The sequence below is a fragment of the Schizosaccharomyces pombe genome (assembly GCF_000002945.2).
Source record: "Schizosaccharomyces pombe strain 972h- genome assembly, chromosome: II".
Taxonomy (NCBI): Eukaryota; Fungi; Ascomycota; class Schizosaccharomycetes; order Schizosaccharomycetales; family Schizosaccharomycetaceae; genus Schizosaccharomyces; species Schizosaccharomyces pombe.
In genome coordinates this window covers 2,776,132-2,798,926 of record NC_003423.3, presented here as the reverse complement: position 1 = coordinate 2,798,926, position 22,795 = coordinate 2,776,132, and the positions used below count along the sequence as shown (strand labels likewise).

General features: G+C 35.4%; 15 protein-coding genes, 9 long non-coding RNA genes and 1 other non-coding gene across 25 annotated transcripts; 13 read left to right on the top strand and 12 right to left on the bottom strand.

The window, feature by feature from the left end:
- Positions 1 to 122: 122 nt before the first annotated feature.
- duo1 (DASH complex subunit Duo1) lies at positions 123 to 1,269 on the top strand (the record flags this gene model as incomplete). The annotated part of the gene is given in 2 exon segments (NM_001022070.3): positions 123 to 885; positions 887 to 1,269. Coding segments are annotated over 2 exon segments (849 nt in total). The 5' UTR covers positions 123 to 419.
- On the bottom strand, positions 512 to 1,187 carry SPOM_SPNCRNA.5821. Its single transcript, NR_195172.1, has one exon. It is a non-coding gene; the product is annotated as a non-coding RNA (long non-coding RNA).
- SPOM_SPBC32F12.07C (MARCH family ubiquitin-protein ligase E3) lies at positions 1,214 to 3,687 on the top strand. The gene has a single exon (NM_001022069.3). It carries the CDS (start codon positions 1,589 to 1,591, stop codon positions 2,609 to 2,611), a length of 1,023 nt encoding a protein of 340 aa, NP_596150.1. The 5' UTR covers positions 1,214 to 1,588; the 3' UTR covers positions 2,612 to 3,687.
- On the bottom strand, positions 1,470 to 4,106 carry pch1 (P-TEFB-associated cyclin T Pch1). Its single transcript, NM_001355788.2, has 4 exons — positions 4,083 to 4,106; positions 3,783 to 4,017; positions 3,181 to 3,725; positions 1,470 to 3,137 (listed from the first exon to the last, which is right to left on the bottom strand). The coding sequence occupies exons 2-4, from the start codon at positions 3,959 to 3,961 to the stop codon at positions 2,833 to 2,835; spliced, it is 1,029 nt and encodes a 342-aa protein (NP_001342735.1). The 5' UTR covers positions 3,962 to 4,017; positions 4,083 to 4,106; the 3' UTR covers positions 1,470 to 2,832.
- Positions 4,107 to 4,642: 536 nt separating this feature from the next.
- Positions 4,643 to 5,787, top strand: cwf12. The gene is made up of 3 exons (NM_001022067.3): positions 4,643 to 4,914; positions 4,976 to 5,108; positions 5,200 to 5,787. The coding sequence occupies exons 1-3, from the start codon at positions 4,900 to 4,902 to the stop codon at positions 5,703 to 5,705; spliced, it is 654 nt and encodes a 217-aa protein (NP_596148.1). The 5' UTR covers positions 4,643 to 4,899; the 3' UTR covers positions 5,706 to 5,787.
- Positions 4,743 to 7,576, bottom strand: gtb1 (gamma-tubulin Gtb1). Its single transcript, NM_001022066.3, has 7 exons — positions 7,409 to 7,576; positions 7,234 to 7,346; positions 7,131 to 7,184; positions 6,585 to 7,061; positions 6,076 to 6,540; positions 5,910 to 6,025; positions 4,743 to 5,851 (listed from the first exon to the last, which is right to left on the bottom strand). Exons 1-7 carry the CDS (start codon positions 7,455 to 7,457, stop codon positions 5,785 to 5,787), a joined length of 1,341 nt encoding a protein of 446 aa, NP_596147.1. The 5' UTR covers positions 7,458 to 7,576; the 3' UTR covers positions 4,743 to 5,784.
- On the top strand, positions 6,147 to 7,645 carry SPOM_SPNCRNA.5820. The gene has a single exon (NR_195171.1). It is a non-coding gene; the product is annotated as a non-coding RNA (long non-coding RNA).
- Positions 7,646 to 8,480: 835 nt separating this feature from the next.
- SPOM_SPBTRNATHR.07 lies at positions 8,481 to 8,552 on the top strand. The gene has a single exon. It is a non-coding gene; the product is annotated as a tRNA-Thr (tRNA).
- A 117-nt stretch (positions 8,553 to 8,669) lies between these two features.
- Positions 8,670 to 9,212, bottom strand: SPOM_SPNCRNA.1549. The gene has a single exon (NR_150438.1). It is a non-coding gene; the product is annotated as a non-coding RNA (long non-coding RNA).
- A 127-nt stretch (positions 9,213 to 9,339) lies between these two features.
- gpx1 (H2O2 scavenger glutathione peroxidase Gpx1) lies at positions 9,340 to 10,064 on the top strand. The gene has a single exon (NM_001022065.3). It carries the CDS (start codon positions 9,380 to 9,382, stop codon positions 9,854 to 9,856), a length of 477 nt encoding a protein of 158 aa, NP_596146.1. The 5' UTR covers positions 9,340 to 9,379; the 3' UTR covers positions 9,857 to 10,064.
- gem7 lies at positions 10,040 to 10,457 on the bottom strand (the record flags this gene model as incomplete). The annotated part of the gene is made up of 1 exon (NM_001355787.2): positions 10,040 to 10,457. One exon carries the CDS (start codon positions 10,455 to 10,457, stop codon positions 10,182 to 10,184), a length of 276 nt encoding a protein of 91 aa, NP_001343164.1. The 3' UTR covers positions 10,040 to 10,181.
- A 27-nt stretch (positions 10,458 to 10,484) lies between these two features.
- On the top strand, positions 10,485 to 10,697 carry SPOM_SPNCRNA.5819. The gene has a single exon (NR_195170.1). It is a non-coding gene; the product is annotated as a non-coding RNA (long non-coding RNA).
- Positions 10,521 to 12,032, bottom strand: rec14 (Ski complex WD repeat subunit Ski8). The gene is made up of 2 exons (NM_001022064.3): positions 11,661 to 12,032; positions 10,521 to 11,607 (listed from the first exon to the last, which is right to left on the bottom strand). The coding sequence occupies exons 1-2, from the start codon at positions 11,947 to 11,949 to the stop codon at positions 10,988 to 10,990; spliced, it is 909 nt and encodes a 302-aa protein (NP_596145.1). The 5' UTR covers positions 11,950 to 12,032; the 3' UTR covers positions 10,521 to 10,987.
- SPOM_SPNCRNA.5818 lies at positions 10,948 to 12,357 on the top strand. Its single transcript, NR_195169.1, has one exon. It is a non-coding gene; the product is annotated as a non-coding RNA (long non-coding RNA).
- Positions 12,358 to 12,735: 378 nt separating this feature from the next.
- SPOM_SPNCRNA.5817 lies at positions 12,736 to 12,963 on the bottom strand. Its single transcript, NR_195168.1, has one exon. It is a non-coding gene; the product is annotated as a non-coding RNA (long non-coding RNA).
- Positions 12,891 to 14,979, top strand: css1 (inositol phosphosphingolipid phospholipase C Css1). Its single transcript, NM_001355786.2, has 2 exons — positions 12,891 to 12,983; positions 13,273 to 14,979. The coding sequence occupies exon 2, from the start codon at positions 13,376 to 13,378 to the stop codon at positions 14,648 to 14,650; it is 1,275 nt and encodes a 424-aa protein (NP_001342880.1). The 5' UTR covers positions 12,891 to 12,983; positions 13,273 to 13,375; the 3' UTR covers positions 14,651 to 14,979.
- Positions 13,080 to 14,030, bottom strand: SPOM_SPNCRNA.5816. The gene has a single exon (NR_195167.1). It is a non-coding gene; the product is annotated as a non-coding RNA (long non-coding RNA).
- A 271-nt stretch (positions 14,980 to 15,250) lies between the features above and the next one.
- Positions 15,251 to 16,891, bottom strand: orc2 (origin recognition complex subunit Orc2). Its single transcript, NM_001022061.3, has one exon. The coding sequence runs from the start codon at positions 16,859 to 16,861 to the stop codon at positions 15,362 to 15,364; it is 1,500 nt and encodes a 499-aa protein (NP_596143.2). The 5' UTR covers positions 16,862 to 16,891; the 3' UTR covers positions 15,251 to 15,361.
- SPOM_SPNCRNA.5815 lies at positions 15,345 to 17,936 on the top strand. Its single transcript, NR_195166.1, has one exon. It is a non-coding gene; the product is annotated as a non-coding RNA (long non-coding RNA).
- SPOM_SPBC685.08 (uncharacterized protein) lies at positions 17,039 to 17,680 on the bottom strand. The gene is made up of 2 exons (NM_001022060.3): positions 17,609 to 17,680; positions 17,039 to 17,562 (listed from the first exon to the last, which is right to left on the bottom strand). Exons 1-2 carry the CDS (start codon positions 17,609 to 17,611, stop codon positions 17,272 to 17,274), a joined length of 294 nt encoding a protein of 97 aa, NP_596142.1. The 5' UTR covers positions 17,612 to 17,680; the 3' UTR covers positions 17,039 to 17,271.
- Positions 17,937 to 18,262: 326 nt separating the features above from the next.
- rpl2701 (60S ribosomal protein L27) lies at positions 18,263 to 18,874 on the top strand. The gene is made up of 2 exons (NM_001022059.3): positions 18,263 to 18,300; positions 18,345 to 18,874. Exons 1-2 carry the CDS (start codon positions 18,274 to 18,276, stop codon positions 18,726 to 18,728), a joined length of 411 nt encoding a protein of 136 aa, NP_596141.1. The 5' UTR covers positions 18,263 to 18,273; the 3' UTR covers positions 18,729 to 18,874.
- Positions 18,875 to 18,984: 110 nt separating this feature from the next.
- On the bottom strand, positions 18,985 to 20,022 carry rps001 (40S ribosomal protein uS2). The gene is made up of 2 exons (NM_001022058.3): positions 19,966 to 20,022; positions 18,985 to 19,910 (listed from the first exon to the last, which is right to left on the bottom strand). The coding sequence occupies exons 1-2, from the start codon at positions 20,002 to 20,004 to the stop codon at positions 19,071 to 19,073; spliced, it is 879 nt and encodes a 292-aa protein (NP_596140.1). The 5' UTR covers positions 20,005 to 20,022; the 3' UTR covers positions 18,985 to 19,070.
- SPOM_SPNCRNA.5814 lies at positions 19,046 to 20,716 on the top strand. Its single transcript, NR_195165.1, has one exon. It is a non-coding gene; the product is annotated as a non-coding RNA (long non-coding RNA).
- On the bottom strand, positions 20,299 to 21,147 carry gpi15 (pig-H family GPI synthesis protein). Its single transcript, NM_001022057.3, has 2 exons — positions 20,878 to 21,147; positions 20,299 to 20,701 (listed from the first exon to the last, which is right to left on the bottom strand). Exons 1-2 carry the CDS (start codon positions 21,083 to 21,085, stop codon positions 20,427 to 20,429), a joined length of 483 nt encoding a protein of 160 aa, NP_596139.1. The 5' UTR covers positions 21,086 to 21,147; the 3' UTR covers positions 20,299 to 20,426.
- Positions 21,148 to 21,774: 627 nt separating this feature from the next.
- On the top strand, positions 21,775 to 22,763 carry aps2 (AP-2 adaptor complex subunit Aps2). Its single transcript, NM_001022056.3, has one exon. The coding sequence runs from the start codon at positions 22,011 to 22,013 to the stop codon at positions 22,440 to 22,442; it is 432 nt and encodes a 143-aa protein (NP_596138.1). The 5' UTR covers positions 21,775 to 22,010; the 3' UTR covers positions 22,443 to 22,763.
- The last annotated feature ends 32 nt before the right edge of the window (positions 22,764 to 22,795 follow it).

Below are 22,795 nucleotides of genomic sequence, written 5' to 3'. Positions count from 1 at the left end.
GATAGGTTCGTTAAATTAAAAATTAAAAATATGTTTCCTCTTCAAAAACTATTATCAAAATGTAATGCACATAACTAACTCTTTATTCAATTCATTTCTTCTTCTCTGCCTGTGTAAACACTAACCTCTGCCTCATATTTCCTATCGTTCTTATTCTAAGGGACAACTGGAGTCGCTGCAATTTTCTTTTCAAACTGTTTCATTTAATTTATTATATTTTTTGTAAAAAAAAATAAAAACAACCTTCGTCTACTCTTTGTACTGAATTTCTTTAAACAATTCGCACATCTTCAATCGAATACTTTGTTAGGCTTAAATTGCACACAAGAAATTATTTTCTATACTTGAGTTAATTATATATTTTTTAGTGATTTTTTCTTGTCTTCAGTTAATAGGATAGTCTATCTTTTTCTTTGAACATGACATCTGAATTGCAACAAGAACTACAGATTTTAAGGAGCTTTAATTACACTATAGAAAAGCTTACGGATGGTCTTTCTGCTTCTAAAGAAAAAATAAAGTCATTCGAAACCTCCATTAACAACTCGAATCGTCTAATACAATTATGGTCATCGGTTCTAAGCCAAACGGAGCATACTCAGAATCTAATACTAAATAGCGACTGGAAAGGTTTGTCTTTTGATAATGAAGAATTAGAAAGATTGCAACATCAAAAAATGCTTCAAATACAAGCCGAAGAGCAGAGAAAGATCGAATTACAACAAGAACAAGAACGACTTGAACAAGAACGAAGGCAAAAAGAGGAAGCTATAGCTCTTCAAAAACAACAGCAGCAAAGGTTATTAAGGTCTAAAGATCCAAAGGTCCGACCTGCAAGAAGAGCCGCATCTTCATATGTACCTTCTAGGCCTTCCCATGTTCCCAAGGTCTTCATCCATGAATGTGCGTTCTCGGGTTAGCATGGCTACGACTTCTAACCCAAACTCACTTAGGACTCCTTCTTCATCTTTTGCAAGTCATCGCCAATCCGCAATTCCAAAATCGGCCACCTCCTCTGCTCCTACTATACCAACATCCAACTTGCCATCCGTAGCAAGTTCGATTCCTAATAATGGTCTCAATTCTTCAAATAGAAAAAGTATAATTTCTAAAACTTCCTCTAGACTTCGTCCACCTTCACGAGTCAGTAATGTGCCCTCCGTTCCTCAGCACCCCTCAACTCGTAGCAGGACAAGCACTCGTGAAACCACTCAACCACCTTTCACCACGAATCCGTCCAATCGCTCAAAACGAACTACTTTACGATAGTTTTAGGGATTTGAAGTTTATTCTAAAATCGTTTGCATTAAAAAAGCTACACAAGTAATTGTAAACAGCTTTTTTACTCATATCATTTAAATTATATTGTTCATTCCACACTTTCAACTTTACTTTCAATACCCAATCTTTTTAATTACTAAGGCTCCTAAACTTATGAGAAAGTACTGAACTATCTTTATGTTAGAATTTGTTCAGGAAAATGCCTATATTTTAAAACCTATTTTGTTTTGAAACATTGACGTTAAGCGTTTATTTTATTTATTCTAAATTTTCTTTTTTGTATTGGAAAACCCCGAGGTTCTGCTAAATGACGGACACCGCGAAGTATGAGAAAAGCAGTGCTCGCTGCTGGATATGCTATGAGGAATACGACAAAAAACTATGCTCCCTTTCAAATGATTCTTGGAGACGTCCGTGTCGGTGTTCACTCATTGCTCATGAAAGTTGTTTGATTTCTTACATTACCAGATCTGGCAGTACTCGTTGTCCTCAATGTCTTACCGCATATAGAATTGCTAAACCGCCAAAGGAAAAGTCTTGGGCTGTAAACGTTCTTGGAATCGGTCATTCCCTTGAAGCTGGTCTAGCTCAAGTAACGTTTGGTGTAGGTTCTTGTTTAGGTATTACCAAGTTTATTTATTCAATATTCAAACAGACTGGAATATGGATATGTAAACAGGTGGCAGATGAAAGCAGCCTGATAGAAATGTTAAAAAAGCCAGTTTTCTCCTCTGTCGTATTGCCTTTATTACCATGCATGTTGGTTCGGTTCTACGAAGCTCCGCCTTATGATATAGCATTTAGTCTCTACACGCATTTTTCAATTTATAGTTGCGCGGAAAAGATTTCGAATACCTCACTTCTACTGTGCACTCTGCCTTGGGTAAGATCTTTATATAAGGAACTAATGACCCGTATATTTGACGGTATTGTAATTGGAGCGGACGGGGAATTTGAAGATTCTGAAACTGATTGGTTTCGCCAGTTTGAAGCACAAGTAGAGCATCGTAACCAAGTCGAGGATGTAAACGAAAGAGAAGATACAGAATCTGAATTTTGGATTCTTTTGTCTGTGGCACACGTTTTCCTTGATGCTTTTACTACGAAAATTCTCCGTATTGTTCGACCGATTCTACTATTCCCATTAGCAGGGAAATTTTTGGGAAGGTTTATTCCAGGGAATTTCACAAAGTTAGAGAAGAGCATTATTGGTGCCTTTGCTGCATTAGTTTTTAAGGACATTTTTGTCTATGGTTTCATTGCTTGGAGAAAGAGAAAACCCTGGAGCATTCGAATTCTCGACAATCCTCGTAGAGTTTCTGACTCATAAGCAAACAATGAAGTTGTCAAACTGTTAAGTTCCGGCAATATTTCTTTCACGCATTTACTTTTTAAAAATACTCATGAACTTAATTTAAGCCTTTTATTACGAGCAATATTCTAAAACCGTGTTATCGATTTATTCGAATCCAAAAATAAATATAAAGATGCTGATAGCATTAATAATTTTTATAACTTATAAAATTTCCAATCTGGAATTATTTTTCTTTTTTATGAAGCTTCCGTCTCCATCTCTTTATCTGTATCAGATGATTTTTTTGGCTGGGCGGCTGTCGACAGTATTTGGTCGTCCACCGTACTTTTTGATGGGGTTTCTGTGTTTAGGGAATGAAATGAGTCAGTTCTTCCTGATGAATTTTGATGTTGAGGGGTAGCTTGTGTCGAGACGGAAGCCAATGACGACGGTGTCCCAGGAGCTACGCTGGAAGCATGAGATCCGTTTTTTTGGTCGATTGGAAGGGCTTGTTTGGAAGGGTTTATCTTTTTGTATAACGAGTCGATTAGTGTCAACACTCCTGCATTGTTAGTGCTAAGGCTATAAAAAAATATATAATATACCTTTAACGTCTTCATAAGAAACTTGAGACTCTTCCATCCATACCGGAAGCCCATCAGTCGTAGTAGAGAGATTTATTTCGTTCTTTTCTAATGCAAATTGGAATGCTGCAGCAGCTATAGTTTTCGGAGAGTAAAGTAGACATGCGATACTTCTAGTGCTATCGTTAATGTATGTCCAAGCAACCTTAGTGACATTTTTATCATCAGCCACGAATTTTTTGATAAAACTTAGGACGTAAGGATATGGATGTTCAACCGTAAAGTCAAAGCATAAAGCTTCTAACAGTACTTCCTCTGTGTACAAGATAACATCTCTCCACCGCCAGTATTCTTTGGTTTGCTCGTCAACCAAAACATTGCTGTTTTTTTGAGCAACCTTTGCACAGTTAATTACAATATCGCGAAGTTTACGAACGGAATCCTCAACCTTGGTTGCCAAGAAAATGCAAGTAGCAGCAACTTCATAATAATGATAATTTTTGAGTGAGAATCGAAGATAAAATCGATGGAAATAGATGTTAGCAGTAGCAAGCGCAGTTTGAGGTCTGTTATTATTGTTAGTTTCATTAATTTACTGAACTGATACATCGTAATTAACGTACAGTTTTAATCTCAGCCCGACATTTATAATGAAATTGCATCCTTTAGATCTTTGAATTTCTTCTTGATCTAAAGGTATCCCATCTAATGCAGATGGAGTAAATACCAACTGATCTTTACTTATTATCCACTGAGAAGTGTTTTGAGAGCCCGGGGGTACAGATTTTATTACTTCACTCATGTGAAATTCATCGATTTTATATATGAGATTACCGTCGCCAAATTATTAAAAACAAACTATAATTGAGCAAGAATAAGCAAAATCAAAGAACAGTAAATCATTTAGTATATAATTAACATACCTCAACTAAAGAATGCGAAGAATGGAGGGTGGTTACTATCTTTCAGGGGGAAATCTACCACAACGATGCTTGTCCATTTACGTTGATTGAATATAGTGATTATTAGAATAATTCGTAAGTCAGTTTTAACGATTTTGACGGTCTCAACGATTGTTTAATTTTAAGTCTTTGTAAGATATTCAAAAAATCAACTGTATACTTATAAATCGTTCTGCTAATCTCTTATAAACAACTCTTTTTTAGGTTAAAGCCGATACCAAAGAGATGAAATGAACTTTTCCAAATGATTGATGTTACCTACTTCATCAACAATTGCCTAATTCTTGACAGTATATTGAATACGATGGATTAAAAGTGGTAATCATTTTGAAAGGGACCATTTATGCAATAATATCATCCTTTAATTGTAGTGAACATAAAATACTTAGTTACTATTTAGACTAGTACTTTTTTTAGAAGAGGACTTCGTTATCCATGAATTAAGAAGCTTGTTGCGCTTCAATAAGCTTATTCACTTTGGCTGTTCTTTTCCGTTTTATAAAGTGTTTCTTACACGAAATAACTACTTGTATGCATTCAATTTCTTGCTTATAAGTTTTTTGCTTGTCTTCACAATCGGTGGAACTTGAGCAAATTTTCAAGTACTTAAATAAGAATTGGCTGTTGAAGGTCAATTAATTAAGTGTTGGGTTTGCCTTGATTTCGATAAATACCATAAAACTTGTCTATATTATTTATTTTCTGTGTCAAATTTTAATGAGCCTTTCCTTCTCTATTTTTTTAATTACCAAGTCTATCATTTTCATTTAATTTTACAATGTCATCAGCGAAAGTAAGGTTCATACGAATATGCATGAGAACCTAAGCGTCAGTCACTAACCCCTTTGTTATAGTATGTAGTGGGCAGCAAACCAACGGAAAAGAGACCCAAGGATATAAAAAGCATTAAGTCTGTGCCGATATGTGAAAAACATAGGGCTAGTGTAGTAAAAGATATCTCTCGCAAGATCTCTCGAATTCAAAGTGGTACGTCCTAGATTGTTTTATTAGCAAATTTAATTAACTTGCTAAACTTGATTCCGCTTTTATCATTTCTGTGTATTCTAACCATGAATAGCAACGTTGCCTGAATATCAAATTCGAGATTTGAACGATGCAATTAATCGATTGATGCGTGAAAAACACGAATGGGAGGTACAAATTCGTGATCTGGGTGGGATTAATTATCTGTATAATAAAGCAAAGCTATTTGAGGATGAAGGAGAACAAATCAGTGATATAGACGATTATCGTTATTACGGAAGAGCTCGAGAGTTACCTGGCGTTAAGGAACTTTTTGAAGCTGATATGAGTTTTATACCGGAAAGACAGCGCAAACAGGAGATGCAGAAAAGAAGGTTAGACGCCTGGTACTTTGGTTACATACCGCCAGCACAAGAGAGTCTATTAGAAGATTTTGAGGCAAAGATTGAAGAACAACAACATAAACATCTTGAGAACCTTGGTGATGAAGTTGAACAAGATTGGAAACCTCTTGTCATTGAGCAAATACCAACTAGAGACGATGTTGAAGCCATTCTTTTAGAAAGGCGTAAAAATGCTTTGCTGAGCAGAATTTCATAGATTATGAAGTAGGACTAGGATAGGAGAATTAATTTTATATTTTAAGTCTGCTTTGACATCGTAAACTATGAAGGATTTTTTAAAGAGATAAATAATTGGGATCTTCACAAGCTTCGTATTCATTGATCAAGTCGGCAACGACGTCGCTGTCAAATACATTAGTAAATTAACTCAAAATATGAAATTATAAGACAAGATACTTACCGAGAAGAATCGAATTCGTTAAGATCATCTTCGAAAATAGCCTCCTTTTTATATTGCTCTAAAAAGGCATTTCGTTTCCGCAAACGATCATATTGATCTAGTGTTCTCTTGAATAACTACAAAGATTAGTATTAAATGTCTCAAAAAAAAATTTGCAGAAACATACAGAGGCAATACTAGTGTGATTTGCAAGCATAAGTCCACTAACACGGTGGTTCGTTTTTATATAGGGCGACTTTTTAGAAAGTGCAACTTGTATACTTGCTGGTCCCCAAGGAATGAATGAAGCGTATCGTCGTTCTCTTATGCGAAGCAAGGATTTGTGAACGTCCGCCGGATCTGCTTCTCCTTGAATGATATCCAAAATACTAATAAAGCAACTCTTTTTGCTAGGATTGACGGAAACCATCTGGTTTTTAGGCAACAACAACCTTCTCATCACATCAAGCACGGTAGTTTTCCGAATGGCCTTTGCTTCTTCCACTTGCTGATTGGTAAAAGGAGTGTATGAGGTTAGTAAAAAGTGACAGCGAGGACTTGGAATTAATGAAGCTATTATACTGACAAGATCGTTGTTCATGTAGCCAGGATATCTTAAAGTTGTTGTACTGGCAGACATAACAGTTGAAACCTAGAATAGTTAGTTGATGAAAAGACCTAATATAAATCAATTACCAATTGGTTTTGTTGATGAAACGTAGGGTTCTGAGTATGTAACCGATCAGCAGCAATATGAGCAAGTGCTGCATTGTCCAACACAACAACAGAATCAGCATTCAATGTCAGTCGCTTCAATGCAAGAAGACTGTTGTAAGGCTGAACCACAACATCTGATACGGATTGACTATTAGGGAATACTGAATAAGTTTGGATAATCTTCTTGGGATAACGATCGTTTAATCTCTCAAGCAAGAAAGAGCCCAGCCCAGAACCCGTTCCACCAGCGATAGAATGTAAAAGCGAGAAACCCTCTAGAGAATCACTTCCATCAGCTTCACGATCTATCATGTCCATTATATCTTCAAAAATCCTCTCAGCATGCGAATAACCATTAGCCCAATTATTGCCAGCACCTCCTCCATTTTTGGTAATAAGTATATTTTCGGGATTATAAAGGCTGCCGTAGGTGTCGCTTAGAATATTGTTGACCACCTAAGGTAAAGAGGACATTAGTCACTTGAATATTTCAGCAAATACTAATAAAAGGATGCGATAACATACTCTTGGTTCCAGATCAATCAAAATGGCTCTAGGAATGTATCTAGTATCATCAGACTAAAATGAGTTAACATGTTGAAACTTTAAAGTGTATCAATAAACCAACCTGGTAGAAAAAAACGTCTTTTCGATCAACACCCTCAGTTGCGAAACTTTCTAGCGTGCCATCAGGCCCAATGCCATGTTCCAAACACAACTGTTGCCAGAATTGTGAACCAACTAGACAAGTTTGTGAGTAATTAGAATTTCGATTTGATTAATAGTAGTATAGGTGAACATACTTTGATTACCACATTGACCAGCTTGTAACGTAATGATTTCTCTGCCCATGATTAAACAATGAAGGAGCAAACAATCTTTGATGTTTGCTTCTTACTTAAAAGTACAACCGCGAAAGATTTTTTGCTGAAATAGGTGGTTTTCAAAAGAAGGGTATCTTGAGGTATTTCGCTGTGCTTGGGTGAACTGTAGGTCGATAAGAGAAGGTTGGTAGTAAGAAAAGCAAACATTTTCCAGGTCAACTAGACTAGATTATTATAAATAATTACATATTTCTTGACTATAAATTTATCAACCTTGGAGCTGATTCGAGCATTGCTGCAAAATTCAATTAGGAATGACAATTTTTCTAACAGGAAATTAGAAAGCCAAAGTAAGTGAATTTAGAATGTGTCATAAAATTTAGTATTGATTACTATCGTATCTAAATATTTCTAAATCATTTAGTACATTATTTCGTAAAAAATATATGCAACTTTGAATGTAAATATTAAAATTGAAAGTAACACAATAGACACAATTTATGAGTGTTCGAATAAAAAAATAATAGTGATATAAAATTAGACAATTCATGTGGATACTCAAACACTGAAACAAATGATTTTCCAAAAACTAAAAGTATTTTTGAAGACAATTTTATCTTAATTAATACAGATTGTAGAAAATGAAAAATTAACAAATAATTATTTGGCAAAGGTCTAAATATTTTACAAATTAATAAATAAATAAATTAATTGAAAGTAAAAAAAAAAATTGAACATAAATTTTTACTGAAATTATAATTAAGCTCAATAAGGTAATACCACACAACAACAGTTTGATTTTAATATTTATTTAGCAGGTGTAACATTTTTTTTTATTAACAACAAAGTTGCGAGCTTGTAAAATTGGGTTTTAACTTAAACCAAGATTTATTAAAAAAAGAATGTAAAGAACGACGACATATTTACAATGTTTGGAATTTAAAACTTAATAATAGAAACCGAATATCAACATTTTCTATTTCAAAAAAATACTGAGCATTTCTTAATAGTTATGCATATATATATACCTTTTAGCAAATGATTCCAACTAGCTCTTGTAGCTCAGTGGTAGAGCGCTTGCCTAGTAAGCAAGAGGCCCAGTGTTCAAGTCACTGCTGGAGCATAATTTTGATCCTTTTTGCTTTTTGCCCTTCAAAGGGCAAAAAACAATACTTTTAAGATAATACATAAATAATCTATCACTGATACCTTTTTCTACATCCTACTAATTTATTTGTAGATTAAAGTAAAAAAGTAGTTATACGGTTCCTTGTTTTTGTCAAATAATTTGCCTGTGTCCTATATCTTGTTGCAGTGCATATTCTTTTGGATGGAAGAAATCCCACTCTTAAAGTTAGAAAAAGGTTTCGCTTCACTTTCAACTTTAAGATAAACAACATCGGCCATTGGCAATCTCGTCTACTATTATTTTAAACAAAAGGTAGCAAACCATTACTAGGTGTTGTAACTAACGCAAACTACTTAATCGTTTGCTGCTACAATCGCCCCATACAATGTTTAGATACCTATACTGTTTAAGTATGAGTCTCAGCCATTCTATGCATAACCTTTACAAATACGAAATTTGAAATATTTTTACTAAATAGCAGCAAAAATTTCTGTCATTTTGGTGGTATGTTGACAAAAGACAATGGCAGTATACTGCGACATATCCTTTTTTTAACTTTAAAAGCAGCAAACAAAGGAAAAAGAATGTGAGACTGATTAAATAAATAAGATTTCTTTTGATAAATGCGATCCGACTTTTCTTCCTTGGAATTTTTATTAATTTTACGTAAATTTCTCTTGTTAAAAGATCGTGTTGACCCAAACTAAGGTCTGATGTCATTATGAAATAAGGTCAGCTGGAAACATAAGTAGGACGGTCAGCCGCGCTACACCTTACTTTCAACCTACTCATTCTATTAGTATTGAGTTTTGTAAGTTAAAATGTCTCATTTCTACGACTTGGCTCCTAAGGACAAGGATGGAAATCCTTTTCCTTTCAGCAACTTGAAGGGTAAAGTGGTCCTTGTTGTCAATACAGCGAGCAAATGTGGATTCACTCCTCAATACAAAGGTCTTGAGGCGTTGTATCAGAAATACAAGGATAGAGGATTTATCATCCTTGGATTCCCTTGCAATCAATTTGGAAACCAAGAACCCGGTTCTGACGAAGAAATCGCTCAATTTTGCCAAAAGAACTATGGCGTAACCTTCCCTGTACTGGCCAAGATCAATGTTAATGGCGACAACGTCGACCCTGTTTATCAATTCTTGAAGAGCCAAAAGAAGCAACTTGGCCTTGAGCGTATTAAGTGGAATTTTGAAAAGTTCTTGGTCAATCGTCAAGGTCAAGTCATCGAACGCTATTCCAGTATTAGCAAGCCTGAACATCTCGAAAACGATATCGAGAGTGTCCTTTAAAAAAATACTGGAACAAATTTGCAGTGTAAGCGATCATTTCTTCCCGCTTTTAATTTCAGTGGCACACTAATTCTTCTGATCCTTTGGAAGTTTAATGAACTTCACGATTTACCATCCGTTTGACGCAAAAGTTATTTGCTTTAATCCAGCAAAATATACAATATTACGATATTATTTTTAATATTCCTCCTAAATAAATAACATTAATTATGTTGCGCTTCTATACAACTATGCATACTATGTACATCACGCTTTCTCATCTGTAAACACTGAATTGAATACCATGGCTGTTAAGGCTTCTGTATCTGAAAATCGTAATGTATCATCAAAGTTCTCCTTCTTCCTGCACCAAATTGTATTCGATGCCCACGACGTCTCCTGTTCGTATCACCGCTCTGTTAATAACGCCCCAATCGGTTTGTAGATTGGAAACTGCCAACTTTGACTCACTACTGTCTATCGCTCCAAATTCTGCTTTTACTTCTCGTTGATCGTGGAGGTACACAGTGATCGGGATTCGCGCAGAAGCCATTTTTTGATAAAATTTTAGTGTTCGCATCCTCTGGATGTAAGCAGTAGACTTTTTATTATTTTCTGCCATTAGTGTGAAAATTTATCAACAAAAAGTAATCTTGAATTACAAAAAGTCTTCAAAGTAAAGATTATAACATATGCAGTATGTGCATGGTTTTAAACGGTTTGCGTCGTTATCGTATGTGAGAGTAAACTTTCTAGGCACGTAATGTAATACAGTTAAAACACATAAGAAACTAAGCTAACCATTACCTATAAAATAAAAAATAAACTTTTATAGATATTATGAGTCAACTCATGTTTTAAATACAATGGAAACTTTGAATGAGATTCGTATTTCCTTAGGAATTTATGCTTAGATAATTTATATAAAAAGTAAAAGCGTATCGAACGAAAGTAAACAATGATACAAACATACTTGTAATGATGAAAGTGAAAAGAAAAATGCGTTACCCTAAAATAATCCATTTCAAGATCCTTTCGTTTTACGAGTAAAGTGTTGATATTCATAATTAATCCAAATATTAGAAACTCCTTAATTTTTTGCTATTTTTTAAAAACTTTTCCATCGGTCATTAAGAAAGCACAAGAGTGCAATTATTCTGTAGCAGCAGCTCTATACCAACGAATACTTTTATCAGCACCTGCGACGATGAACCCATTTTTATACCATGCCACAGCCCAAATAGCTCCATCCGTTTCACTTTGTGTACTAATACATTCCATGGTGTCAATATCCCAGATTTTGATTTTTCCTTCAACATCAGCCGAAAGCAACAAATCACCTACGGGATTGAAAGCTACTGCAAAAATCCATGCAGCATGACCACGAAGTTGGCCGACTTGATCCCCTGATAAAACGTCGTAGATAGTAATCATTTTAGAATCCCCGGCAGCAGCTAAAAGTGTTGAACCAGGAGAGAACGCCACTGATCGTACAGGGGAAGTGTGGCCCGATAGTACATGAAACAAGCGTCCTGTTTCTGTACTTATAAGGAAAAGCTGCCCAGTTTGATGACCAGAAACGATAAATCTTCCATTGGGAGAATAGTCTATACAAAGACCGAATTTACCTTTGGTATCTAACTCGGAAATTTTGCAATCACTTGGATTGTCCCAGACAGCAATACGCCCGTCTACAGATGTGAAAGCAATCGTTTGTCCATCAGGGCTAATGCAAGAAGACCAGCATTCGCTGGGATGTTGAGCATTATTACCTAAATCATATTCGTTAGAGAAATGCATAGCTTCTTCGTAAAGTAATTCGTACCCAAGTCTCGAAATTCATTAGTTTCAGGATTCCAAACATAAACATCCTGTCCAAATCCGCAAGAAACGACGACGTTTTCATCCAAGCTAGTTGCTAGATGATGAACGCCAAGTTTATGAGGGGTATCTATTTCTTCAACTAAGCTATGCTCAGCATCACCTATAGACCATTTTTTTATTTTGGAATCCCCAGAAGCCGACCAAAGATTGCCTGCGACTACATTGAGAGAGTAAATGTCTGCTTGATGTGCATTTTCTTCTATATGGCTAACGAGATACTCTTTCCTCATAGTATCTAATAAATAAGGAAAATAATACAACAAAATTAGTAATTAAAATGCTGGCGCTTTCCAATACTTTATAATACTTAAACCTGTGACTAGCAGGACTTAGTTTACTGTGGTTGCGTTCTCCTTAGATATACACGGTCTATGCACATACCCTAAACATGTTAGTGAAAAGATGAATTTATAAGTATGAATGAAAGAAAATAATTCTTTTCTGTAGGTAGAAATGAGAAGGTGAGATTATTAGTTGTTAACCGTGACACTGAATTAAATTGTTTAAACTTTTGGCAATAGTAGGTTTTTCAAATTTGAACAATTCGAAGTTTGATCAAATAAAGATGAGCAGATATCAAATGTTAACATCCAGGAAATAAAAAGACCTGGCGCCCATAATTGTCGATTAATTTATATGATATAGATAACAGCAATTACTAAAATTTAAGATTACTTTTTTCCCTTTATCTTACTCGTCTAGTGTAGCAAGTCAAGAGAAACGATAAATAACGCTTCGTGATTCTTGCAATAGGTAAAGTAAATTTGAATAAATTATTTTAGTAGATAACCTAATCATTTCATTATGCAATTTGGAACAACTTGTTTATTCATACCATTTTTTTCGAATGACTTAAACACACTTACAAAACGATTTTTAAAAACGCCACAATTCAGAAGGGAAGAAAGACTATCTTTAATATTGATTTTTAAAAGATACTAAATAAAAAATAAACCAATTTTTAACACTGGAATATGGATGTTTACTCAAGTTCACATAGTGTTGTATTTATAACTTCTACTCCAATGTTTACAGATTTACCGAAATATAACGCGTTACATAAATAACTTTAACACATCGGAAATGGAGTCATCTGACATTAGTAAAAAATCACGCAGTTCTGTGTACAATAACGGCTTAAGTTAAGCACAAGGCTCTTGTTTCCTTTCTTAACACGCCACCTTTCCTCTTGTATATATTCAGAAATTTCCTGATTTCTTAATAATACGTGTTCTAATAAGCACATATTGTCGCTTAGTTACAGGTAAGTTATGAATGAAATGCATTGAGGCTGTAATTGTTGCAATTGGTATTTTAATGTCTCAAAACACTTCTTTAATACTGTTATGAGCTTTTTGTCGAAAATTGCTGGTCTTCTGCTTTCGTGGAAGAAAAGAGACAGAGTCTTTATAATTCATGCTGTTAATGACATTGGCTTGGTTTAAGACCACGATGGTGCTTTTTGTTTGTTTTTATACTAATTCAGCAATTTCGTCTCTTTATCCATTTTTTTCTTAAATTCTCTTTCTTCTTAAGCTAATAAACTTTGTTAGATTATTTCTTTACATACAAATTATAAACTATTCGTTTTACTGTTCCATTTGACGGCAATAACTCCGTCCTTCTTTATCTCTTTTTAATTCCAACCTCGCAACAATGAGTGTTGAAAAGGCCCCTGAACTGCGTGTTCTCTCGTTTAATTGTTGGGGATTGCGCTTTGTTTCCAAGTACCGTACTGAACGTTTGAAAGCTGTTGGCGAAAAACTTGCGAAGTGCGATTATGACATTGTTCTTCTTCAAGAAGTATGGTCGATTTACGATTTTCAGGAAATTCGTAACTTGGTGAGCTGCAATCTTGTCTATTCTAGGTTTTTCCATAGTGCTGCTATGGGTGCTGGACTTGCCATGTTTTCGAAGTTTCCTATCATTGAATCTTCTATGAACAAGTATCCACTTAATGGTCGTCCTCAAGCTTTTTGGAGAGGTGATTGGTATGTTGGAAAGGGTGTCGCTACAGCTAGTTTACAACATCCCTCTGGAAGGATCATCTCTTTGTTCAATACTCATTTGCATGCTCCATACGGTAAGGGTGCTGATACCTACTTGTGCCACCGTCTGTCACAAGCCTGGTATATCTCGAAATTGCTCCGTGCTGCTGTTCAACGTGGTCATATCGTAATCGCTGCTGGTGACTTCAACATTCAACCCCTTAGTGTTCCTCACGAAATCATTACCTCTTATGGTTTGGTCAATGATGCTTGGCTGTCTGTCTATCCTGACCAAGTTGAGCATCCACCTAACCGTTTCAGCATGAATGATAAGGAGTTGGTTGAAATTGCTGGTACTACTTGTGATTCCCGTCTCAACACTTGGCGTGAGAACATTTCTAGTAAGGATATGGATGACTTTGTGGCTAAACGTCTCGATTACGTTTTTCACTCTCCTTCCACTTGTGAGGCTAAAAATGCTAAAGTGGTATTTCTTGAACGTGTTCCCAAATTGGATTGCAGTTATTCTGATCACTTTGCAATCGAGACTGTTTTGTCTATAAAATTGCAACCAATACCAGTTCAAGAAACTCGTGTATCTTATTCCATCATTGATGATACTTTAGGAATTACATATCAATACATGGCTCGTGAACGTCTTCATATGAGACTTCGAATTGCTCATCTACTTATTTCTATTCCCTTAATTATAGGAGTACATGTTGCCATCGCATGGTGTGATCCCGCTTGGTTAAAGGTTATCATCCTTTTCTTCACGGTAATGCTTACCATCGCAGCAGTAGTCAATGGTTTCTGTATTGGATTGCTATTTGGTAGATGGGAGTTTAATGGTTTGCTTGAATTTGTTGCTGAACTTAAGGAACAGAAATTACTTTGCAAACAGTATCTTGTGGACCATCCGTTACCCTTTGCTAAATCATAAATTTACCGATTGCTGTTAATATGCCTTCTTTATCCCGCTTTATCCCACATTGTTAATTTAAAATTTCCCATCATTTTTATCTAAGCTTTTTATCACAGCTTTGCATGCTGAGGCTAGCGACTCCTAATTGTTTTTTTTTAATTATTTTTACAAACAACCTTTGATAATTTCTGTGTTATTTTTTTAAAGTTTGGTTTTGGTAATATTTGACTCAAACCAGTTGTTTTTCATTTAGGTATACTTATAAATGGTCATTGTTTTTAAACTCGTTGTCTTTGTAAACGCGTATTTACAAAAAGCGACTTCGGATTTAGAGGGATGAAATCAATATTATTTAAAGATTCTGTTCGTTTGGTGAACAGATTACTGTAATTACAAATGATTGAGATTGTACTAGCTTCATGAAGAACGATATATGGTTCTTGTTCTTTGAATTTAAGTATTTACAATGCTGATACTAGGATTATTAGAGATGGTTAGATATAAGATGTGAAATCCTAAAACTATACTGTATTCAATTACTATGTTAAATATCGATAATGAATTGCTTTCGAAATACTACATACAATTGCACCAATGTGCATAATTGATAAAAAAAAATAGTAAATTTTTAACAAACAATTATTATTATGGATCGTGAAATATCTATTTACAAAGAAATACATAAATTATACTCTAATGTTCCGTAACCTAGTCTAAAAGGGTCCTATTTTATACGTCTTCCATCATATCCTCCAACAAAATTTCAAGGAGATTTTTGGGATATGGTACCCATAAAATCTCAGAATTTGATACATCTCTTTTTGATTCGATAATGTTATGGTCAAAAAATTCTGTGAGTTGACTTCGAAAATTGGGTTCATTACTGCAAAGGAATTCAGCGCTACATTTTTGAAAGAAAGAACGATATTCAATACCGACTTTTTCACCTTGGCGGGCATCAAAATCTTGAGTATCCATCATGCGTTCGAGTTGGTGAATTAGAAGGAACTTAAATATACCGCGAGAATTGGCGGGCAAAGAATAGAGAACGTGCTTTATAGCTTTCTCTTTATTAGACACATTCGCTCTTCCGATACCTAAAGAATTTTCATATGTAGTCTCATTATAATACCGTGCAAAGGTAGTCGCATCGTGCATGACAAAATTAAACGAAGACTCTAGAGATGTATCCCATAAAAGTGCAAAATTTACATGATCCACAGAAGCAATGAAATACACATTTTTTGAAGAAGCTATGGCCGCCAAAGCAGATTGAAATCGTTCGTCAATTAGACTTTCACCATCGATATTATGAACCAGAAACACGATTTTTCCTAACGAAAAAGAGGGAGAATTGATAATACTCAAAGATTGAATTAACATATCAGATACAGACGCAGCAGGTGTGACCTCTAAAAATTCAAGAAAGGATGAAAGAACATTTTTTAACTGTAACTGAGGGAAGTAGCCTTTTACGACAAAAATGGGGAAACAAGGAAGTTTTTTTTCAACAAAAGAAGATAGAAAATGCTCTTTAGAACCAAACCCGTAAAACAGTAAATTAAAATTATTCACAAGTTCAAAATACCATTGATGAAAATTACGAGACTGAAAATGAACTAGAGTTTGAGTGTGCTGCTCGGTTTCAGTACAGATTTCCTTTACAGTATCTAGGTATACTTGATTATCCAAAACAGGCAACTGAGATAAAGTGTTGCTCGAAGTTTTTCGCTGAGAAAATTTATCAAAGTATTCATCAAACCCCGTGCCATGACTCCTCGCTTCAAAGCCGTTTGATTGAGATAAGCCGGCTTCTCTACTTTCAGAAAACTCATGGCTTTCAAGAGATGGCGAGGCAGGTGTGGAAGAACGACTTCTGTTATCTTCTTTTCCTAGCTTCTCCACGGAAATACCTTGGGGAGATTGATTAATTCCTTCCATGCTTTCATCCTCAAGCATCACAGATGGTGAAAGAGGTTCGGCCTCTAAAGAATAGAGCGGAACATCAAGTAGTGAATTCGAACCAACATTATCATCAAATTCTCCCAATAAATGCCTTTCAATCTCAATTCTACCTCGCCGCCTTTTAGCTGAACGGTCTTTGGTATATGCACCCTTAGCTTTTATAATTCGATGTCCTGGTGTTCGAGGAGTAACAACTTCTGGTGTTAATGTAGAAGGATCTTCAAGAACTCCTTTTTTAGGCGTTGAAGATACGTTTTCAACCATTTTTAAGTCATTGCTTTCATGACTGTTAGCAAAGACAAGATGTGCGACTCTTGTAAGAGAGACACGAAGAAAATGATAGCGTTCTCGTACGTGCTCGTTTATTAGCATTTTAGGATACGTTCTACTTCGTAAAATGAATCCATACTAGCAAATAAATGAAATGGATTAAAATTCTCGAAAATATGATCAGAAAAAATGTATTATTTTTGTTCGAATGACGATTCGGGATTAAAAGTATTCCATAGCTTGGGAAACATGTCTTTTGGTGATTGTAACAAAGAGCAGAAGAAATATTATCGAAATAATACTAGCACTATCTGGTAGTCTCAGGTTAATAAATAGTTTTTATAACACTTTGAGTGTGGAAACATGTATGCCAATTGATAGATAGCTGATGAATGAAGTGTGTTTTAAGGGGAAATCTCTTCAGACATATCATCATAATCTTTAGGCTTTTCCACTAGTAGTGGTTCTTCTCCTTCTGCAAATGCATATTCAGTGTTATTAGTGATGATGGTTTTTGAAAGTGCATCATTTTCCATTGCTACCCAGTCATTTTGCTCAAAAGATCCAATTCTTAGAATCGAATCTGGAGGTAAGTTAAGCGCGCTTTTTAAAAGCTTTACTGCATCGTAAACGGACAGGCCTGGTTGAACTTCTAGCATAACAGTTAACTTTTCACGCTTAAACTTCACAAGCACCTTGAGGAACCTAGTTAATTAAATTTTTTAAAACTAAAATACGTACCATGGTAAATATCAACTATTCAAGTAAGGAAAACAGAAAAACAAATTAACTTGAAGTTGTGGAAAGGACGATGCTCATTCTCAACTTCGTTGAGCGCTTTGAGTTTTCGAAAGCTACGGAGCAAACGGACTAGGATATTGAGAAGCTAGTTCCAGATATTGTTAAAAAATCTATGAAATAATTTAAGTTATTTTGTTTAATATTCAAGATTTATTGGTTAAAATATAGAAGCTGTTTTCGCTCAAGCAAAGTATGTATGTAATTATGTAGATAAAACCTCCTTATTATAGTATTTCTAGTGTTTTAAGAATCCCATATCGGTACCGAACTCTGTTAATACGGCCTTTCCATATGCAAGTATAAGTATTCTCAGAAATTTATTTTCTCTTTAAAATAAACATAAATGACTTTATTTCTATCAATGTATCAGTGAGAACTAAACATCCAATATTTATTGTATTAGAGAGGGCTGAATTTTGAAGCTTCGCTATATTCGGTAAATAGAATAAGAAAGTGTTGTTATTGTTACTGAATATTGATTTACGAAACTCTTTTTAATCGGGTTCATCGCAGTGCTGCCTACATTGCGCAAACATATTAAAAGCAGTCACAAAGTTTCGTGCTGTCGAGAAATCGTCCACCTATGATTGTCCTACAACACAACAATGGTGAAGATTCTCAAGCCAGGAAAGGTATGATTTACTAAGTAGTACGCTTTACTAACATTTCAAAATAGGTTGCTCTTATCACAAGAGGCCGTTTTGCGGGTAAGAAGGTTGTAATCCTTCAAGCCATCGACCAAGGCTCAAAGTCCCATCCCTTTGGACACGCCGTCGTTGCTGGTGTCGAGCGCTACCCTTTAAAGGTCACCAAATCTATGGGTGCCAAGCGCATTGCTAGGCGTTCTAGAGTCAAGCCTTTTATCAAGGTTGTCAACTACAACCACTTGATGCCTACTCGTTATGCTCTTGAACTCGACAACCTTAAGGGCCTTATCACTGCTGACACCTTCAAGGAGCCCACTCAACGCTCAGCTGCTAGAAAGACTGTCAAAAAGACTTTCGAAGAGAAGTACCAATCCGGAAAGTCTGCCTGGTTCTTCACTCCTTTGAGATTCTAATTTTCGTACTCTCAAATAAAAGTTCAAGTATTCAGCATCTTCAGCTTAGTAGTTGATTCCTTAAAGTATGATATTAATTTTGTCTCTCATTTGTAAATTTATTTGTAGCGGGTGTTCAGTACAATCGATCCACTGTGTTTTGTCATGCTATGGAGAATATGCGCGGAATTTGCATGAAAACAAATAATACCGAAAAATGTACAAGAATATAGACGGAGTTACTCTACTAATGATTACAAAGTCTACAGTCTAAAAATTTAATTTGAAAAATAAACAACTACTATAATCAATTTTCACTACCCAAACAATGGTATTTTTATTTTAAAAAACTAGAGAAAACATTTATTGAGCCTCAGCGGCAGCAGTCCAGTCACTAGTTTGGGCGGCACCAGTAGTATTCCAGTCACCAGCACCTTCCCAAGTATTCTCACCGACTTGTCCAGCAGTAGCGGCAGCAAGAACATTAGGATCAACAGAGCCAGCAGCACTATCAGTGATCTCGAATTCAGCAGCAGCAACAGCCTCTTCGACTTGAGCTTCCTCGGCAGCGGCAGCAGCAGCTTTCTTAGCTTCCTCTTCACGTTCAACTTCTTCGGGATCACGGTAGAAGTAAAGATCAGGCATGACATCCCAAGGAGCGGAACGAGAAAGGGTACCACGAACACGAAGAACTTCACGAGCCAGGAGGTACCAGATCAAACCAATGGATTTACGGCCCTTGTTGTTAGTAGGGATAGCAATATCAACATGGTTCAATATAGAGTCAGTATCGCAAAGAGCAATAACTGGAATGTTGACGAAAGAAGCCTCCTTGATAGCTTGAGCATCGGCACGGGGATCAGTGACGACGATGAGACGAGGCTCACGGTAAGTACGAGTAATGTAGTTGGTGAAGTTACCAGGAGTAAAGCGGCCAGCGATGGCAGTAGCACCAGTGTGAGCAGCAAATTTCAAAACAGCACGATGTCCATAAGTACGAGTTGAAACAACGCAAACATCGGCAGGGTTTTCAATAGTTGCGATGACACGAGCAGCCAAAACCAACTTTTCCCAGGTCTTACCAAGGTTTAAAATGTGGACGCCATCACTACGACGTTTCCAGACGTAGTTATCCATGCGGACCTCCAAGTTCTTGGAGCCAATGTGGCAGTTGGCAGCGAGGAGCTGCTTGATGTCCTCATCCTAAATTCAGTGTCAGTACTTTAACTAATCATTCTGTCTATATTTCTTGACTTACAGTAGCATTCAGTATGTTGGGGCGTCCGACCTGTGCCATTGCTAAGATGAAGTATTCAAATGAGCTGTGTCGCTCATTTTCTAACCAAATTCCCAGACCTGAAACTGTGACTGCCTTCTTGCAACGCTACAAACCGGATAGATGTAGACCATCCTCGTTAAATGTATTTTGGTGAGCTGAGTTATGCTCGCAATACCAGTATATCACATTGTATCTTTTATTCGTTAAACATGGATCATTGAATTGAATATATCATTTTATTGGTACCATAATCTACGCAAAGGCAAAATGGTTTTTATCCACCATTGAATATTACAGAGTATTCAATATAAAACGAAATTAATGAATTTTATTTTAGTTTCTTCATAAGATTATTTGTCGAAAATGCAGATAATTATCGTTAAACTAGTAATTAGCGTTAAAGGTGGTTATGATAGAAAGAGTGTGTCTAGTTATAGGTTTTATGAATTGTTAGCCAACAAAATAACCGTTTCTTTGTAAACTTTTTGTAACACATCATGTCTCGGCAGAAGTGTAGGGAAAACAACATGGATTTCAGTTTCAGACTCGATAGCAATTCCCATGTAGTAACAAACGTCAAATTTTCGAAATCCCTCATTAATGAAAATATCTCGAATTGAATCCAAAGGAATAAGTTTTGAAGACGATTTCCATGGTACTATTGAATGGCAGTTTGTTTGAACACCTAAATCCCGAATTACAAAGAGCGATTCATCTAGTAAAATGTAAGTTAGCTCAATTTCTAAATAAAAAAATAAAATAAAATAAATCCAATGAAAAAATTGCTCGCATTATTTGCTGTGCAACGTAGGCATAGTTCACTATTGCCAACGATATGTGATCACTCGCAAATGCTTCTTAGAAAATACATGCGTATAAGGGGATACATACGATTTACTCCACTGATTATGTGAAAGAGGGATAGTAGAAAAGATAACTCGACTAAAGTAATAATTATTTTAGGCGATCTTCCTATAGCCAAACTTGTGGCTCCGATCACAAAAGATATAAAGCAGAGGGCAAACATTTGGGTGCCATAGCTTTTGCTCGTATGAACTGTAAATTCTATGGCGCCTGGATATCGTTTAATAGTGAGCATCTTAGGTCTCAATTGTGTGAAACATCCAAAGTCCTACCAATACTCGTCTGTAGTGCGTTGATGAGACACAACATTGATAAGATACTTGAACAACGTTGAAGGAAGTATTTTCACTATTTCAACAAGTCAATGAATATAATATTTCATAAACGAATGAAATAAATACAAATATGATTTCTGCTTAAAAAAAGGTCTCAAAGCTTTTTCTAAGTGAAATTTGTTTACCGACTAAATTTGTTTAAAAGGATGCTGCAGTTTAAAAAAATGCTTTATAAGCTTTAGTTGAATTGAATTTGTTTAGAATTTATTTTCTTTTTAAACGAAGGAAGTGAACAGTCCCCTAAATCCGCTATTCGATTGTTTCGAAACTTCCTTAGAAAATAAATAATAGAGCAAATAAAAGCGATAATTGAAGGCAATTAGGAATGGAAGAAGAATTAGCCTAAAAAAAGTCTAAGGATCTATTTTTAGTTAAAAATAGTCGTTTCCGCCTTTGTAGAGCCCTTCACGATCTTCAAATCAGGTAAACAGTCTGTACTTGAATATCAAAGAGTATTACGATGAAGTGGTGTACCTCGGTTGTAAAATTAAAGATGCACTACAGTGCGCAATAAAATTAAATACCGAGACGTAATTTCATGCTTTATTCATACATTTGATGAACTGCGCGCACTACGAAGAGAAACTTCGTGTGCTTATTCATCCTGGCCAAATGCATATTTACTGAAAAACTCTCATTCAGAGCAATTTCGAGCTCAGTTTTCCGTAGCGTTTTTATTTGCATATGAAAGTGAAATTTCCTTTTACGAATACAATACTTTTCAAAATACGAAATCATAAAGCGGCTTGAAACGTAATTCTTTAATTTCGATAGTCTATAATTGCTCATTAAGAGTGAAGTTTTACTTACATTCATTGATCGGGAATGATTCAATTCATTTTGATACAAAACCGGCATGGAAAGAATCGACTTTCTAAATACTACGTGCCATTCGATGATGATGAAAAAGTTCGATTAAAGGCTCGTATCCATCAATTGATATCTCAAAGAAACCAAAAATTTCAGGCAAATTTCCTAGAATGGGAGAACAGCAAGCTTGTATACCGTCGGTATGCTGGCCTTTATTTTTGTTTTTGTGTGGATTCAACCGATAATGATTTAGCCATTCTAGAGATGATTCATTTTTTTGTAGAAATTCTTGATTCCTTCTTTGGGAATGTCTGTGAATTAGACCTTATTTTCAATTTCTATAAAGTCAGTGCTATTCTTGACGAGATAATCCTTGGTGGCGAAATTGGAGAATCAAACAAAAAATCTGTTCTTGAAAGAATTGAAGCTTTAGAGAAACTTGAATAATCACTCTTTCACATATTCAAGTCTCTTATATTTTTTCTTGTATTTAATATATTCCCGTCACAGATGAAACAGTCCGGCTTCAATTTGTAGAATTCAACACCTTTCAGAATGGTAATACTTCATGTAATTGAACCGTTGGTAAAACATGCTTTACCATTTTGGCATTCATTTCCCTGTTTCCTCCGAATTTGAAAGGGTTAGCAAATGAAAAATTGTTTATGTTAATAGTGTAATAGATCATTGTGAATTATTTAAAATCAAAAATCGTTCTGAAAAATATTTTTTATTAAGATTTAGCAATAATTGAAAAATTAAAAAAAAGCATGCTATGTGCCAAATGAATTTAAACTTCA

Coding starts and splice junctions, on each gene's coding strand:
- SPOM_SPBC32F12.07C (NM_001022069.3), top strand. CDS start 1,589: ATGACGGACACCGCGAAGTATGAGAAAAGCAGTGCTCGCTGCTGGATA.
- pch1 (NM_001355788.2), bottom strand. CDS start 3,961: ATGAGTGAAGTAATAAAATCTGTACCCCCGGGCTCTCAAAACACTTCT. Junction 3,726..3,782: donor GTCGGGCTGAGATTAAAACT/GTACGTTAATTA, acceptor CAATAATAACAG/ACCTCAAACTGCGCTTGCTA. Junction 3,138..3,180: donor TTCTTATGAAGACGTTAAAG/GTATATTATATA, acceptor CTAACAATGCAG/GAGTGTTGACACTAATCGAC.
- cwf12 (NM_001022067.3), top strand. Junction 5,109..5,199: donor GATCTCTCGAATTCAAAGTG/GTACGTCCTAGA, acceptor AACCATGAATAG/CAACGTTGCCTGAATATCAA.
- gtb1 (NM_001022066.3), bottom strand. CDS start 7,457: ATGGGCAGAGAAATCATTACGTTACAAGCTGGTCAATGTGGTAATCAA. Junction 7,347..7,408: donor TGGTCAATGTGGTAATCAAA/GTATGTTCACCT, acceptor AAACTTGTCTAG/TTGGTTCACAATTCTGGCAA. Junction 5,852..5,909: donor AACGAATTCGATTCTTCTCG/GTAAGTATCTTG, acceptor TGTATTTGACAG/CGACGTCGTTGCCGACTTGA.
- gpx1 (NM_001022065.3), top strand. CDS start 9,380: ATGTCTCATTTCTACGACTTGGCTCCTAAGGACAAGGATGGAAATCCT.
- rec14 (NM_001022064.3), bottom strand. CDS start 11,949: ATGAGGAAAGAGTATCTCGTTAGCCATATAGAAGAAAATGCACATCAA. Junction 11,608..11,660: donor TAATGAATTTCGAGACTTGG/GTACGAATTACT, acceptor AATATGATTTAG/GTAATAATGCTCAACATCCC.
- css1 (NM_001355786.2), top strand. CDS start 13,376: ATGAGTGTTGAAAAGGCCCCTGAACTGCGTGTTCTCTCGTTTAATTGT.
- orc2 (NM_001022061.3), bottom strand. CDS start 16,861: ATGGTTGAAAACGTATCTTCAACGCCTAAAAAAGGAGTTCTTGAAGAT.
- rpl2701 (NM_001022059.3), top strand. CDS start 18,274: ATGGTGAAGATTCTCAAGCCAGGAAAG. Junction 18,301..18,344: donor AGATTCTCAAGCCAGGAAAG/GTATGATTTACT, acceptor ATTTCAAAATAG/GTTGCTCTTATCACAAGAGG.
- rps001 (NM_001022058.3), bottom strand. CDS start 20,004: ATGGCACAGGTCGGACGCCCCAACATACTGAATGCTACT. Junction 19,911..19,965: donor CCAACATACTGAATGCTACT/GTAAGTCAAGAA, acceptor CACTGAATTTAG/GATGAGGACATCAAGCAGCT.
- gpi15 (NM_001022057.3), bottom strand. CDS start 21,085: ATGCTCACTATTAAACGATATCCAGGCGCCATAGAATTTACAGTTCAT. Junction 20,702..20,877: donor CATAATCAGTGGAGTAAATC/GTATGTATCCCC, acceptor ACATTTTACTAG/ATGAATCGCTCTTTGTAATT.
- aps2 (NM_001022056.3), top strand. CDS start 22,011: ATGATTCAATTCATTTTGATACAAAACCGGCATGGAAAGAATCGACTT.